This window comes from Myotis nattereri (assembly GCF_964212035.1).
Source record: "Myotis nattereri genome assembly, chromosome: 6".
Classification (NCBI taxonomy): Eukaryota; Metazoa; Chordata; class Mammalia; order Chiroptera; family Vespertilionidae; genus Myotis; species Myotis nattereri.
In genome coordinates, this window is record NC_138081.1 from 77621294 (window position 1) to 77639346 (window position 18053).

Sequence of the window (18053 nt, forward strand, 5' to 3'; positions counted from 1 at the left end):
TTTCACCCAATACACCGCCAATCAGAGCTTTTTGATTTTCAAAAATAAAAGGGGAAATACTTCGAATTTGTATGTATATAGTCACAGTTTTTATTTATAAAAACATTTACAGCACTTGTGAAAAGCCAGCAAAAGACACCAACTGGCTCCTTTCTCACCAGCTTTGCTAAGTTCCGTGGGTTGTCCAGGCCAGTCAGCCAGGTGCCGCTCCTGCAGCCTGAAACCAGCCCTGGACAGATTGTCTTTCCTCCTCTTTTCCAAGAAAGCATTTTGATGAGCTGCTTACTGATCTACTAGTTTTTAAGTCACTCGAATACTGACAATGTCATGACATCTGGTTACGTACCCTGGCCATATAATCATGTTTTTTCCCCTTTTCCGTATTCCTTTTTTGGGAACACAGCAAACCGGACGTCACTTATTAATTACTGTTAATTAAAAATAAGTGGAAAATCTCAAATTTAAAAAGTCTTCACAGAACCTGTAACCTTTTGATTGAATTTTATTCTCTATTTTATGAGGTTAGCTATCCTATTGGAACTTTAAATGAAGCAAATAAACACAAATGTAAAAGTAAGGACAAGAGAAGTCTGAAAATCACAGTTAAGTTTTTCACAAGAAAGAAAATACAAAAGTTAGCATTTGCCCTTGCTTATGAGGGAGTGAGAGGCAGGGTAGGGGAAGATACAGAGAAGACGACAAAAACAAAGTAATATGTATTGTTCAGTGCAGTGCTTAAACTAAGTTTTCAAGATTTATAATACGGTAAGGAAAATGTACTAGAATATAGAGGTTAAGATATTGCAATTTTTCACAAAGATTTCAAACATTTTTGAAATTCAGGTTTTAGAGGAAGACTGTGTTGGAATATTGTCCCTATGGAGAAGCTGACTTGATTCTGGACTAGGTCTTATTTCTAGGTAAAATCACTGTTTATACTAAACTCCTAAACACACAGGGCAGAGCACAATGGCAGCCTGATCCTGCATTACCATTCCAAGGCTTGTGGCTGAGCCAGACAGCCACTGTTTCACAAAGGCATATTTATTACTTTAAGAGTAGCCATCCTATATACTCAGTAGTCACTCTTTAGCTCCTTTACATAAGACACAGCAAGGGAAAGACAGATCTTGCAAAACGGCTTTCAAGTTCAAGTTGAACTAGATTATGATACCGTGGCACAGAGGCAACTAGTGGAACTTCTTATTAAAACAGCACAATATATCACCATGTGACAAGACAGTATAGCCTTGAGTACCAACCTAAGATTATTACTTTCCTACAACTAGAGTTGAGTCTTTCCAGAATACAAAGGTACATATGAGGTACAACCCATCATACCTTCTTTCTTATAACCATCTTGTAAGTAAGAAGTTTCTCTTTTTAAAACTACACTTTTGTAACTTTTAAAAGATATCTAACATTTTCTAGCATATTAAATTAGCAACATAAAACATTACGCTTAATCTATAAAGTTCTACTTTGGTTCCCTAGAATTTGTATACATGTTTTTATTTCTAATCTGAAAAAAAATCCCTACTTGATATTTGGTAACAGAGAATTAAAAGATTATATATATTCACAAAACATACTTCAAAAAGAAGCCAACACACTTTAGCAAAAGTCTAAGCTTGCATAGATTAAAAAAAATTATGAATACAATTTTTATTCATAGAAAATGGGGAATAAAATTTATAGAATGGATATGAAGAAAGACCTTTTCCAAACTTTTATTTGTGCATATTCAATTGAAAAAGATAACTTTTACAGGTTCTTTGGTGCCCATATTCAGCATACAAAAATGTAAAAGACTATTCACAAATAAAACACATTAGCTCAAACTGGAAAAAAATAACAACAAAACAATTTAAGGTAGTGCACGCTGTGACAGCTCTGCTTATGGGGACATGAGAATTACTGCGAAAATAAATAGAACGTCCTTCTGTAAAAGCAGCAATGTCATGTCTTGTAAACTTCCTTTTTATATTACAGCAAAGTTTGAAATAAAATCCAAAGGGACTGGAGCTTTTTACACTGTAGCCGTGAATGAATAAGAGTCTATTTTCTCAATTACTGTTGGTCCAGTTTCCTTTTGTTTTGAGTCCAATGTGCAGCAGGTTTTAAAAGGTGCTCAGTTAGGGATTCTAACCAATTAAGTGATGAATTATAAAATCTCTTTCCTGCTTTCAAACACAAACGGGTAAATCTGTTCCACGGCAGTAGCGACAGCCTTTACATTGGGCCCTGAAACACATACAACGGAGGAAGGGGTGAGAAGAGGCACGGAAAGCACTGGGAAAAGCTCAGTTCTCACAATTAAAAATACCCAAGCAGTTCAGGGGTTACTGTTTTAAATAATCTACAAACATAAGTATACACATAGTCATAATGAAAACTAAGAGAATAAAATTTTCCCTGGACAATTAAAGGAAATCTGAAACAAAAATGATGTTACTCATCTCGTTTTAGGGCACCAGTGTGAAAAGAGCGTAGATAAAAAACTACACACAAACTATCCCAGAGGAGAATAGAAAGTGCTGATAGGACTAGTAACGGGAGAAAGGACAAACGGGCCCAGAAAACCATTCTCCTTTTGGAGGCTGCAGTCTGGCTTTTTGTGAGGCTACAACTGAAGCCTGCGGGAGTCGGAAGCCCAGCAGAGTAAAGCAAAGCTGCTTCCCAGGTGCTGGGACGCGGAGGCTGTTAGAAGCCACCTGGTCTACAATGCCCACAGGTTTACTGCTCCTTGGCAGCAACATGTTTACTACCAATCTGGCCATCTCACCCTCGCAGCTTACTGAGGCAACAGAACACAAAAAAGCACAAGGGAATGAGGTGACGCTGGGAATAACTTTTAAAAAATGTAATCTTTCATTTAAATAGCTCAAAAGAAACATGAAAGTGGGTAATAAAAAATATTTTCATAACATTTTGAATAAAAATGGTTTCACTAACTATACTTACCACCTTTGAAGGATCCTAAAAAACATACATATGGACCTGTATACTCTGACAATCTGAATACGTCTTACACTGGTCCACTCCCTTCCTGACTCAGTTTACCCCTACACAGAGTACAGTGCTTTGCCCATGGGAACACATACTGAGTATGTGTTCACTGAATTGTTATAGAATTCCATAAAATATTACAGATGTAAATATATAACGCATCCTAATGAACCAGGTCAGTTGTCTTCAGTTTGTTATTGTGTTGTTTAAATATCTATTAACTCGATAAAAGACAGATTTTACATATGCATCATTTTATTCTGTACTTAGTAAAGACTTATCTGTAGACTTTGGGGCCCCTCAGAAGTCTGGGTTCCAAAGTACAGAAATGACAGTTGAAAGAAGGGAACAAATAGATGTGTTCCTCACCACTCCACTTTTAATTCAGGCACAGCCCTGGCAATAAGCTTAAAAAGTTTCAGAAGTAGGTGTGAAAACCCATGGGATGAGTCAAAACTAAAACTTATTTATTGAGTGTTTAAAGGTGTTAATAATTTTTATTCTCCTTTAAGGATTGAGGGAAGAAAAAGAAAAACTCAAGGACACTAAAGAAATTTCCCTTAACACAAATGTGCCAAAAGTTGGGTCTGATTCCCAAGTAATGTCTCTGTACAACGTACAACCACGGCACCTGTACAAATCATCCTGTGGAGTCACTGCTACCCTCTGACACCTAGGCCTAGTGTTTAGAAACCGCCCCTTCCAAATAGCTGACTCAAAAGATATGTAACAAATAGGTACAAATTATATTTACATCTTTGCTTATGTAAAACCTTTATAAAGTTCATAAAACTGAATTCTCTTAAGTATTTCAAATGCAAGATATTATAAGTTTAAAAGTAATATTATGAAAAAATATACTAGAATATTTTTAATAGCTCAAAACTGGAAACTATCCAAATGCCTGTGGACAGTATACTTATACACTGGACACTGCACAGCAATGAGAATGAATGATCTATCACTACACGGAGGATGAATCCCACTGCGATAATAATGAGTGAAAGAAGACAGAAGCAAAGTACTATGATTTTAAAACAGTATATGAAAGCAGGTAAAACTAACCTATCATGTTAAAGTCAGGAGACTGGTTCCCCTTTAAGGGCAAAAGTGACTAAAGGTGACAAATTAGACATTATTTCTATTTTGGTGTGGGCACCTCTTATTTCATTCAATACAGAATTGACAAGTTTGGTTTCAATATCATAAAATACCTGTTACTGTGATGCTTCCTGTTGAAAAAATCTGTAATGTAGCTCGTAGAGATTTTATCCGATAGCACACAGCAGGATGAAGTTCAGGTTCATAACTACACAAAGAAAGCCACAATGTAAGTATTTATAGCCTGACAAGTAATTTCAAATTTGGTAAGTTACTTTGATTTCTCAAAGACCTACCTGGCATGAGGTCTATTGTTCTTCGTGAATTCTGGCAAACGGATTTCAAATGGCATGTTACACACTGCTAAAACATTAACAACCTTAAAATCTGTAAATATTACCTTTAGGAGAGAAATAAAACTCAGTGAATTATTTTGAAACAAAAAAATCTGCTCATCAGAGAAATCCTTAATAAATAAGTTTCAATCTTTAAAAAGCAAATAAAACAAATATCTTAAGCATGGACCCAGTATTTTAAGTTATCAGTGATTCATTAAAGAAAAACAACTCAAAAACTTTAATAAGAAAATAAAACCTGAGATATTTGCATGATTGAATTTCATGTTTAATTTAGTTTGTTTTGTTTTTTTATATTTGAAATGGGATATTCAGTCTACTGGGATAGGAGAGCAAATAGAAAAAAAAATGAAAACACAGTCCTCTTCTCAAGAGTTTAAATGGAAAAGTTGTTACTTTAAAACTCAATGAATAGTTGAGTATACACTAAACTCCAAAGATCAGACTTTTTCTTATATGCAGTAAGATAAAATGATCTCTCTGTGAGCTTAGATGTTTGCTTTCTTTAGGGGGACAGAGTGAGGGATAAAGGGATAAAATTGTGCTTTTTAATTTATTGGAATTTCTCTCAACATTTCTAATTTTATGCTAAGATAAGAAGCTCTAAGGCTAAAAATAATGTCCTCTCAAATTAATAACTTCAGCAACTCCTTGACTGGTTTTATCTTATCTTTTCAAATGTTCCTAGTAAAACCACAATTCTGGATAAATACCCATCCTCCAACTCAGTACCTGCACAAGATAGCTGCAGAAAGCCATAAAATTGTGCAAAGTGCCCCACCATTTTTTGTCTCTATACCACCTCTCTTCAAGCACCAGAACTCCCACACCCACCAGCTCGTCAGTGCCTTCCTCTCACCTTCTACCTCAGAGGAGACTGAAGTTATCAGAGGGAAACTCAACTTCCCATCACTTCCCATCTAAATTCAAAAGAGCCTAGGCTCATCTCTTTAGGGACTCGTCTTTATCTTTCATTTACTCATTATCTTCAAGAGACTTAGCAAGTGCATAATATGTATTAATTTTATTCAAATTTATGCCTCTACAAAATTATATTTGATGAGGTTACCCAGCCAGCGATGATCACTGTTTAAGTGTGAGAGCCTGCCAACTAGTGTGTACATGTCAACAGGGTCCTGCAGCTCTCAGCTCATCCTGATATATATATATATGTGTACTACCCTTGGGATGATCAGAAATATGTGATGTTTTTGGTGGTTGTTTGTTTTGGGGGGAGGGAGAGGTGGGGCATTGTTAAAGGTGAAAAAAACTTAGAGTTAAAAAGGTAGTTAAGAAGTGGTAGACGGAGGCCAGTGGATCCTGCGACTGTGGAGGGCGAGCATTTGTAGCATTTTATCTTGTCTACACATGGGGGACTGAGGAGTTTGGGAAATCCAGAAGGAAGAACCCATCCACCTATGAAAACGACAAATGAGCAATTCATATGGAGGATGGCTCCCTGTCTCTGAAAGACCCTCCTCTGGGAGATGAGTCTACATCGTATAGTGTCTTGAAGACACAATAAACTTCTTATGGGCTGCAAAAAAAAAAAAAAAAAAAATGTAGTTAACTTGTAAGAAAAAAAGCCGGTGTCTCTCTATAAGAAGAATCTGAAAAAAAGTCAGGATCCTTTAAAAACATCCACGTGGACAAATTTTGCTACTAACTTTTTATACTGAAGAACAGTATAAAAACCTTAGGAAAAGGTCAATCATGAGGGTAGTTTCTGTCGTGATTTCTTTAGTCTACTAAATTCAAAGTTTTAACTTTACAATAATAAATCCTTGAATATTTGCAGTTTGGATACACTTTGAAAACGTTACCTGAAAACCTAGTTTCTGCAGACTGCGGGCTAGACGTCTGGCACCAAATTTAGCTTCTTCTTCACTATGGTTTTAGGGGAAAAAAAAGATTGTTATATAGGAAATCAATTTTATACTGAGGAACATGACAAATTGTACATATGATTTTGTTTCTAAGTTTACAAATGTTCCTTTCATGAGGCGGAAGTTAAAAAATTAAAAACCCAAATAAAATTTACCTTGTTGCTCCAGTGCAAATAATTTTTCCTGAGGACCAAATTGTAGCTGTAATTCTAGGTTTTCTAAGTTTCATTAATACTTTCTGGAAAAAAAAAAAAGTACATAATAAGGATTAATTTTCATTTACAGAGTGGAACAAAAGTAGGCTTACAGTTGAGATTATGCAAAACAGTTATTCTTAATAATTATTATTAATTATTGTATAATTTTTCATCCAAACAACTGTAAACATTCTTTTGCCCCACCCTGTATGCTTCTGCTCTATGTGGCTATTTTAATGTTTAAATACTATTCTAAGCTTTCCCACAATCAAAATAACTGTTCCCTGCATCATCTACCCATTCTGAAATCAAGTGCCATACTGAACAAAAGAATGCATTAATCCAAAAGGACACGTAATTAAAAAATACATGGACCATATAAACCTCTCACTAATAACACCTAAAACCAATGAGCCACCAAGTATGTAAACATTTCTTCTCTCATTCCACTCCAGTCACATGACTACAATTTATAATTTGCACGGATCCTCAAATCCCCACATCTCATGAGCTGTGCAGAAGCTGTTATTTTCAACTGGAATATTTTTTCTTCATATTTTCATTTCATTCAAGTTTCTCACCAGATGTCACCTCCATAGAGGGGCCTTCCCTGACTCTTCCACCAAAACACCCATCCCTTTATTGCCCTGTAAATGCTAACCTTGCTTTATTCAGCCTCATGGTATCCATCACTACTTGACATTGTCTTACAGTTAAAATGCCTATTATATATTCTAGTTCTATATGCAAATTTTGAATGCAGGGGAAAAGTTGGAGCTAGAAATATAATTTTAAATATGGAAGGCATTTAAAGCTATGGGTTTGAATAAAATTATTTACATTGTGAGTATAAATAGGTCAAGAGCTAAGATCCAAGATAATATGTGAATTTAAATTTTCATTGCAACTTTTCATTTATGGAAATATTTATCATATTCCCATTATATGTAAGAGATAAATGTTTACTGAATAATGTAGCACATAAATGAATCAGATATTTCTCCTTAAAACTCTTGTTACAGTTTGAGGTCTTCCTTTTCTCTGTTATATGCCATATTATCAAACTAGAAAGCTATTAAATCTGGGAAGACAAAAATTAACAAAGACACAAAATAAAATCTGAGTAAATAATTATAAATTTTCAAACACAAGTGGCTGGGAAACACTAGACTGAGTTTATTCTACGTTTGTTTTTCACCACCAGCTTGTCCATCAACTCAGCCTTTTCAGTTAACGTTCCTAGGAAAAATGACTTCCCTGCCATATGGTATATTAAAAGTCTCAAAGTAGCATTAGGCAATTTCTTCTCTAAACTTTTTAGCAAACCTATTTACTCTTTTTTAAAAAAAAAAAATGAAGAAGGCATTATTGAACTTGAAAATCTTTAATTGCGGGTCACTGAAAATTTTAATTCAACTTCACTTAGTTTCTAGCACTAAGAGCTAATTATAATTTTCCTAAGTATACTGGCATCTAATTTTTAGAGCTTAAATAAAGCCTTCAAATACATTCTTAATTTTCATAAAAAATATGATATATAATCTCATCAATCATTGGTTTATAAAAGCCAAATGAACACCCACTGTATTGTATAATATTAATCTCAAAACACTAAGGTTAAAAAAGCAAGTTAACAGCTTTTATTTTCAGTATTATAGGTTTTACAAAAATTAAAATTTAGAATGTACAGGGTAGGATATGAACCATATTTTCAGCAATTTGCTACTGAAAGAATACCAACTATCCTGGCTAATTAAAGAGGGCTATGACAGCATGCTACAAAATTTACAATCTGACTTTCTCTATCCTAGGACACCATTCAAACATAATTATCTATATATATAAAAGTTCAAGCGATTGGCTGGTTGACGTGCACTGATTACCAGGGGGCAGACACTCAATACAGGAGCAGAAACCACAGGCATGGAAACATGGGACAGACTGATGAATCTCAGAGGGAAGAGGGGAGGGAGAAGGGTGAGAAGAGATTAACCAAAGATCTTATATGCGTACGGATTCGTGTACTGGTGGGGTCCCTTGGCCTGGCCTGTGGGGATCAAGCTGAAACCGGCTCTCCGACATTCCCCGAGGGGTCCCGGATTATGAGAGGGCAGAGGCCAGGCCGAGGGACCTCACCAATGCACAAATTGTGCAACGGGCCTCTAGTATTTAAATAAATATACATACATAAAAAGTATAAAAGTCGCCTTCTTCAGTCAAAAGAAATTGAGAGAACAGTATAAAATGTCTAGTAGCCAATGAGTTCTTTGGTAAGACTTGGAGATAAGTATCTCCAAAAGCTGCTACTTCATGAGAAAAGGTGCCACTTCTACAGGGCTCACTATTGTATCCAGCACAACTAGCACATGGTAAGGTGCTCATAAACTATCTATAGCAGTGGTCGCCAATCTTTGGACCTCACGGACCACCAGTGGTCCACAGACCACCGGTTGGCGACCGCTGCTCTATAGAATAAATACATTTTAGTACATCATTCTTAGCACTATACATTTAGCATACATACCAAAATTCAGATACTTACTCCAACATCACGCTTATAAATTACATTTGCTCCCTCCAAAGCAATCTTCCTTAAGTTCAAATGGCATCTTGTTCTAAAAACACAGACTACATTTGTAATTAGAATGTCCAATGCAACATCACTGTCTGCATCCATTGGGGTAGTTTAAAAACTTAGCTTCCTGCCACGAAGATCACATCCTGAGAAACAAAATAAAATAAAGTAATTAAACTTTAATGTTTTCTGAATTTTTCACAAATAAACTTGAAAACTAAAATGCAAAAAACAAATCTATACTATTTATTTTTAAATGTTACTCAAATCAAATCATGTCCCTTATTTTCCCCACTAAAAACGCCATTTTAAAAAGATAACATCATTAAAATCTAACTTTCATTCCTTAAATTTAATTAGTAACTTTTACACGCCAGGCGGCTGCCAAACTTATCTCCTGCTACTTGCCTATACCACCACTACGTTCCAGGTGTATCACAGTTATGGCAATTCTCCAAACACACCAAGTTCAAGGGCTGCACTTTGTGGTTCCAATGTCTAATAATTAATGGCACTATAACCCTCTCACATTTGCTAGGGCTATAAAAAGTCAGACCTATTTTTCACTTATTTTGAGTAAATGACTTAAGTTTAAAGAAGCAGAAACATTATTTGTAACATTTATAAACAAATGTTTCTCATTTACCAGTCATTCATTCATTGTTCACCTACTGAACACCTATACATTGAGGATACTGGAGGAAAAAAGTGTATGAGGCCAAGTCTTTTGTCCTCAAGGAGCTCACAGACATATGTGTGTGTGTGTGTGTGTGTGTGTGTGTGTGTGTGTGTGTTGTGTAGTGTAGGAAGGAGCTCTAACAAGTAGTTAGCACAACACCATTTTTACTGAGATCACAATCTTCCAAAATATGTATCTTTTTAAAACTGACAGGAAGCATTTCCATAAACAAACAAAATGAGCCCTAGTTTGTACTATGCATAAAACCCATATTCCAGCTAAAAAAATTTTCTTTGAATGGGTTTCCACATCTTAAATAAGTAAGTAATGATAATTCATCTTACCTAATTTTCAAAGAGAAAATCAGAAAATAGCAACAGATATAAATTATTACGTGACTAAACAATGAAGATGCCAAGTGTCCAAATAAAGAAAATTCAATTTTCTTTTTCCGCCTTCCACTATACTAGAACCCAGGAACAAATCAGACCAAGACTTCCGGCACCTCTACAGGATCTGACTGCACCCAATTCTGTGTACCAATTGTTCCTCAACTGCATTGTATTTTCTCACTCTTAGGTTTCCTACAATCTGCTTATTTTCTCGTTTTTCTGTTCTTTGTGTATGTTTAAGCAACCTCAAATGATTTTTATATATAAGGTGTGAGGCAGGGATGGCAGTGGCCCTTATTAATAGATATATAGGTAGATTAATAAGCAGAGGACAGAGGCAGTTTTCAATACTGATCTTAAGCAGCAGGCTCAATGTTTGAATAATCAATTACTAGTTATGACAACATGGACAAGTTATGCAGTCTCTCTGTGCCTTGGTTTTCTCAGATGTGACATGTAATAATGGATGGTGCCTATGAGATAGTATTGGGGGATTATATAAAATGTATGAAAAGTATTTAGTACATGTATCTTGGAATTATAACACAAAACCAAAAGTGATTATGGATAAAATGAGTGTTCAAATCAATTGGCAGAACAGAGGTTTCTTAGCATCACTTCCCATGATGACATTTAACTGTGAGGAAGAGGCTCCAAGTTGCTCACCTCAACATCCACTCCGTCCTTCCTTCACAAGGAGCAGGACCCAGCTGTCTAGCCACATACATTGTGGCAGAAATAAAATACTACACATTTCAGGCTCCCAGGCAACAGGTACAGCCAAAAAGCCACACGACTCTGTGACTGCCAATAAAATGTAAAATGAAATAGTTTTGTGTCTTTTGGAAAGTGTGCTTAGAGGGACTGATCTAAGCCAGCAAAAAAACCCTTTGCCTTTCTGCCCTTCTTCATACTTGCTGCCTAGAGTCTGGATGTGAGAGCTGGAGCTCAAGGAGCCATTTGGAACCATGAGACTCTGGGTAATAAAACTCCTTATTATCCCTGCACTTCCTAATTCTAGATGTCATGAATATGAGAGAAAGTCTATTTCTGTTAAGACCCTCATACTGGATTTCTGAGGTATGCAGCCAAACCTAATCCTAATTGACACACATCCCATGAGAATAAGCTACAAAACACTATTTAAGGAGAAATTACATATAAAGAAACTATGTCAAATTTACTGCTTCACAAAGTTGGGGTATTTTTTACATCAAATAGGCTAAAACAAATTCACTCAAATCTACTTCTCTGAGTATTAAATTAGTAAACTGAGGAGAAAATTCAAGGACAATATGTAGGGTAAAAATAAGTCAAGATAGACGGGGTAAAGCAAACCTTTGTGAATGCAAAGAAGCCTTGAAATTCAAAACAGATGATTATTTTTATACTGTAGCAACTTAAATTCTAAAGACGAGGTCACACACATAGTTCATCATAAGTATATATTTAGATACTTAAACAGCCAAAAAGTTAACAATTATTGTATTCAGAGAGTTGGCATCTGAGTGATTGTAAAACTTTTTTCTTCTCTTGTTTTGTAGACTAGATTTTTCTTTTTAAAAACAACAAATATATATTAGATTTACTATAAGAAAAATAAAGTTAATTCCATTTTTATTTAAATATAGTTATCAGTTATTTTTCCACTGCCCAAGGTCTGATATGAAGACATGGTTTAATCAGGTGTTTTTTCCTGTTTCTGAAGTAAATACCTAGTATGAGTTCAAATATATCCTTCAAATAAGAAGCAAAGTTCAAAATTGCAGCTGTCCTAACTTCAGGAAATATTCTATTTCTAGCTTTCATTTTAATGACTGTAGAGCTGAAGCAACTTCTTCTTCGATCCATGATTTTTCAGACAAGAAAGAATACACTGTTCTTTAGGTCCTCTGACTTTCTAGTGGTATTTAAAAACATTCCTCCAGCACCTGAAATCTTAAAGCAGCACCTGGAAAACACTGCCACCTCCTGGCTTTTAAGACAAATTGCACCTAAGACTACTACATTTTAAATTCCACACCAGAAAAGACACTTAAACTGAAAGGCCACAATAAACATCGTAATAATATTAACTAAAAGCAAAACAAACAAATAACCCTAAAGAAACCTTAGTATACAAAAAAGTAGATCCTAGCTACTTTAAGTGTATACAAGTTGCATATGAAGATACTGAGGGAGGGGCTTAAAAGGTTTAACCACGAAGTTGCCATCCATGATTTAAGAGATGGCAGAAGGGAAGGCTGGATATAGACTAATTTGCAAACACAACATGAACGCACTTGTTCCCCTAGGGATCATTTTTTTCTAAAAGTAAGACATGGCATTTAAACCAACTCTTCTTTGTAAAGCTCCCAAAATCGCAGATTAGAAAACAGTTTGTATGGTGATTCCATCCAATTACTATACTTGACAGTCTCCCAACACATGCCTGTGACCAAGATGGAAAAAAATAAAACATTTTGCCTTTGAGAAAGAGGGTGTTCTTTTACACCTGTTTAACAGTACAGCATATACCTTACTTTTCTGGAAATTGGTAATAATATCACTGTACCTCCCAGAGTGCTTCTAAGGATTCAATTTCATTATCTATGTCAAGCACATAGTACACACACCATGTTTAATAAAGGGCAGCTATTACTGTTTGATAGATTCACATCGTTGAATGTTGTAACCAAACAGTATTTAATGAATTGGTACAAAACTTGACAACAATCACATTACCAGACAGAGAAAACGGAGGTCTTAATAGGGCAGGCAGGAGTCAGCGGTAGCCAAAGGGCCCGCGCTTGTTCTATAAAAAAGGTTTTACTGGAACAGCCATACTCATGTTGTTACATAATGACTATGGCATCGTTGAGCAGTTCTGACAAAGACCAAATGACCCACAAGTCCAAAATAGTTACAATCCGGTCTTTTAAGAAGGTAAGTGTAAGAGAGAGAGAGATGAAGACGCACTTAGACAAAATTTAGGAATTATATTTTAATTCTGGAGCTACTGCGTTAGTTTAGTTAAATTAATATCCCAATTCTGAACTTCCCACTTACCTTCAACATGCATTTGTGTTCAAAGGGGCAGTAAAGGAAGAAAGTTAGATGCACTAAGGCAGCAGGTTCTCAACCCGTGGGTCGCAACCCCTTTGGGGGTCGAACGACCCTTTCACAGGGGTCGCCTAAGACCATCCCGCATATCAGATATTTACATTACAATTCATAACAGGAGCAAAATTACAGTTATGAAGTAGCAACAAAAATAATTTTATGGTCGGGGATCACAACATGAGGAACTGTATTTAAAGGGCCAGAAGGTTGAGAACCACTGCCAGCAAACAGTGAACAAGATTGCAAAACCTTTCACTTGTTTGGCAGGGTAACATTCTGTCATGAGGACATGTTTTCATGCATGACCCAAGAGCTTATACTTCAGGAACCAGTCCTCGGGGTTGGCATTTTTATTTTCTAACCACGTGAAAAAAAGCCATTAATAATATGCTTGGTCACAAAAACCCTTGTATCTCCCAAGGAAAGGAGGATATATTATATCAGCATCTATATAGATAAAAAAGGCTAATACGGCCGAAACCGGTTTGGCTCAGTGGATGGAGCGTCGGCCTGCGGACTGAAGGGTCCCAGGTTCGATTCCGGTCAAGGGCATGTACCTGGGTTGTGGGCACATCCCCAGTGGGAGATGTGCAGGAGGCAGCTGATCGATGTTTCTCGCTCATTGATGTTTCTAACTCTCTGTCTCTCTCCCTTCCTCTCTGTAAAAAAATCAATAAAATATATTTAAAAAAAAAAAAAAAGGCTAATATGCAAAATTTCCCCGTGGGAGTTCGGAGACCAGGAGTTCGATCACTCACTATGACGTGCGCTTGACCACCAGGGGGCGGCTCGAATGAAGGAAGGCCCTTGCCAGCAGCCAGAAGGCCCCGATCCGCCCTGATCACCGGCCAGGCCTAGGGACCCTACCCGTGCATAAATTTCGTGCACTGCGTCTCTAGTATAATATAAAACATTTAACAAATGCTTACATATTTGTTAAATATGTAACAATCAGATAAGGATCCATTGCTCAGGGTAAGTCTAGGTCTAGATTGGAGGTGAAAATTTGGAAACCCCAGTACAGAAGGTAATTAAAACCACAATGGGTAAAATAAGTATTTGATGTACAAAATCTTCATCACATTACATTAAACAGAAAGTTAAACTATGTTCACTACATGTCTGCAACTACTGTATCTCTGACTCACTCTAAATACCAATTCTGAAGACTGGTAAGCATGTGAATAACTTGCATCAAAATAAAGTGTTACACTTTTTAAAATTTCATATTAAGAAAACTACAAAAAAATGTTAATGGAAGTTAATTAATAATAACAACTCTGACGGTCACCAGCAACTATCTATTTTTTAAAATAGTAAAGAGTAGTGTATTGTATGCTTCAGTCGATAAAAATACTTGTAATGGTAAAAGGGGGTGAAGAAAATGTAAATGATACTGATTTTCTGAATGGATGTTAAGGAAAGAGAAGTCAGTGGTTTACATTCTCATGAAGAAGTTCCAATTAAAGGAGAATGAAAATGTGATTAAGTTAAACTTAATACTCAGTTAATTTAAACCTATGTTCATATATATTGATAATGTTTAAACAGCAGCCTTCTTAAACATTTCAGGCCAACCAGCATGGCTCAGTAGAGCATCAACCTTTGAACCAGGAGGTCATGGTTCGATTCCCAATCAGGACACATGCCTGGGTTGCGGGCTAGATCCCTGGTGGGGGACATGCGGGAGGCAGCCAATCAATGATTCTCTCTCATTATTGACACTTTTATGTCTCTCTCCTGCTCTGAAATCAGTAAAAATTTATTTTAAAAAAAAAAAGAATTTCACTATTTCACAATGTACTATAGTGTATCTATTGCTAATGGAATAAAACTTGGATGTTGAAGATGTGGACCCCAATGGAAGGTACATGACAGCTCTGAACTGTTCCTACCCTCACTTGTAAAATGCAAACAACCCCATTTCCTCACCACATAACTGTTTTAACAGATTAACGAGCACCTCACTAATTAAAAATACTCTATTAAAATAATGTCATTAGTCAGTGCTAACATTAATATTAATCTGAACCAATGTCTAATTACAGATAACAAGAAAAAAACTGTATTTTACTGAATACAACCTAAAATTTGGGGATTCAAATATCAAGCATATCAATTGCTTATGTAAAAGCAAAATTTGGACAGATTTAGTATTTCAAATTAATGGCTTGGTGTATGGCTTTTAAAGAAGACAGCATGGCCCTAACCGGTTTGGCTCAGTGGATAGAGCATCAGCCTGCGGACTCAAGGATCCCAGGTTCGATTCCGGTCAAGGGCATGTACCTTGGTTGCAGGCACATCCCCAGTAGGGAGTGTGCAGGAGGCAGCTGATTGATGTTTCTCTCTCATTGATGTTTCTAACTCTCTATCCCTCTCCCTTCCTCTCTGTAAAAAATTAATAAAAGATATTTTTTTAAAAAAAGAAGACAGCATGTCATTTTCTAATTACATAAGAAATACTCAAAAAAAGTCACCCATAATCCTACCACAGTGATATTTACTAATTTTTTTCTATGCTTATATTGACACATGTTTTGAGGCTGCTAAATCCATATATTTATCTGTGCATATTAAACAAGATTGGGGTCATATGTATATGCTGTCGTACCTAGTCAACAAAGGACTTTGTAAAAATCTTTTGACAACCTGAGATATAAAAATCAGCAATATTAAATTAATTTTCTTTGAATGCTAAAGAGGTTGAACTTTTCAAATATTACTAACTACTATTTATTATGTTAACTGTCTCATATCCTTTATTCATTTTCCTTCTGAGATTTCTTACTGATTTATAAAGGCTCTTACACGTAAAGAAATATTAGTATTTTGCCTGCTTATGCTATTCCTTTTGCTAAAATTGATCTATCCCCACTTGTACACCTGGCTAACTCCCACTTGTTCTATAGCTCAGCATCACCTTCATCCAATCAATTCTATAACAATGAACTGGAAACTAAGCAGTCGTAGCATGCTAGGGGATGGGGATCCAGCAGTAAACAAGACCTGGTAAAAGGAATAGCAGATGTTCTCAGCTCTGAGGGGAGTTAAAAGTATGACCTGTTGGACCCTGAAGGAGGGCCGGCACGGCTACAGCGGTCATAGTGAGTGGGAGACTGGCATAAGATCAGACTGGAAATGCAGGGAGGGGTCCCATCATAACTTCTAAACCATGTTACAACTTTTCATATTTATCTCAAGAGCACGGTGAACTAAAAGAAAAGCAAAAGATGACATTTTTGTTTTTAAAAAATATCAGTGCCACTTTTGTAACAGAAGAATGAGCTAGTAGATAAGAATGGGCAGAAAACTCAGTCAGGGTCTATCGTGCAGCAGTCCCGGGGAGAGATGACTGTAAGTAGGCTGATGACAGGGTGAAGGAAAACGGAAAGAAGCAGAGAAGAGAGACATTTTCTGGAGACAGAGTGAACAGAGCTTTGAGACTGACTCAAGGAAGAGGGAGATGGTGCATGACTCTAGGTTTGTGGCCCAAGATACCACCTAATCTATTCCACTCAACTGACTAGAATAGAAACACTGGAGGGAGAGCAGGTTTGCAGGGGCGATGGTAACCAGAGGAGGGGTATGGATTCTGTTTTAGATATGATGAACTGAAGGAAATTGTGAGACATCCAAGAGGAGAGACAGAAAAATCAGATAAGGGTCCAATGCTCAGGGTAAGTCTAGGTCTAGATTGGAGGTGAACATTTGGAAACCCCAGTTCAGAAGGTAATTAAAACCACGATGGGTAAAATAAGAAATCAAAGGGACTAAGACATCTGATCCCCAAGACCAAGACAGAGTATCTCTACTCGGAGTCCCATTACCATGTTGCTATGCATACCACTATCACTGCATTTTCCCACCGTCTAGTGAATGTTTCTATTTATATATGTTTCCTTGGTTGACAATAAGCTTTCCAGATGTATGATCAAATCTTACTTATTTCTGTACCCTAGCCTTGGCATAGTTCCCAAGGCACTAAGCACACTCAATATAATGTCTGTAAGAGCTTAATTGTTAGTTTGAGATTATTAAGAAAGCAGTATCTATACATATGCACGCATGCACACACACACATTTAAGAGCTCAGACTCTGGGGCAGATTAGTTGGTTAAATCCAGACTCTACCATGTTATCAGTCATATGACCTTGGGTAAGTTATTTAATGCCTCTGTGACTCAATGTCCTCACCAGCAAAATAAGGCAGATAACATTACCCATCACAGTGTTGTAAACACTGAAATTTCAAAGCCCACAGCATAGTACTTGCACACGGTAATATGCATTCAAATTTAACTATTCTCATTGTTGCTATTATTACTTTCCTTCCTTCATTCTTCCATGGTTAGAGAAATGTTCAAAAATAAAAAGGATTTCCAGTTATTCACTGTGATCCTTAAGCTTTGGAGCACAAAAGCAGATCATGTTCTTCCACGTCTAAAAGCAAGGGGTAAAAGTAAAGAATACTATTTTGATGTATCTGGTAAATGAAACTGGTATTTTAAAAATAACTAAATTTAACAGCGAATTTAAAAAAATCTCTAGTAACAAAATCATTTCAAACAAACCAACAAAAAAGTTATTGGTTGGAATTATTAAATTGAAACAAAATTGTTCATCGTACTCTTTTCATTTAAAGTGTAAATTTATCATGTTCATTTCTCCACAGGTCTTACATATATCTCTATTTTCCCATATTATGGGTGAGCATTTAGAAAACTAGAAAGTTTATCTTTTTCTAGAGAATCTTGAT

The 18053-nt window shown here is 36.2% G+C and overlaps 1 protein-coding gene across 6 annotated transcripts in view; it reads right to left on the minus strand.

Moving 5' to 3' along the window:
• Window positions 1-1714: 1714 nt before the first annotated feature.
• Window positions 1715-18053, minus strand: part of LOC308521179 (TATA box-binding protein-like 1) — a 54242-nt gene continuing 37903 nt past the window's right edge. For 4 of the 6 annotated variants that reach the window (XM_081094045.1, XM_081094046.1, XM_081094044.1 and 1 more), the window contains 6 exons: window positions 9092-9270; window positions 6508-6590; window positions 6290-6353; window positions 4407-4510; window positions 4224-4318; window positions 1715-2244 (listed from right to left, as the gene is read on the minus strand). In XM_081094045.1, the coding sequence (XP_080950171.1) occupies window positions 2165-2244; window positions 4224-4318; window positions 4407-4510; window positions 6290-6353; window positions 6508-6590; window positions 9092-9226 (561 nt within the window). In that variant the 5' untranslated portion in view covers window positions 9227-9270 and the 3' untranslated portion in view covers window positions 1715-2164. The remainder of the gene's footprint in view (window positions 2245-4223; window positions 4319-4406; window positions 4511-6289; window positions 6354-6507; window positions 6591-9091; window positions 9271-18053) is intronic. The other 2 variants (XM_081094042.1, XM_081094047.1) reach the window with 2 other exon arrangements.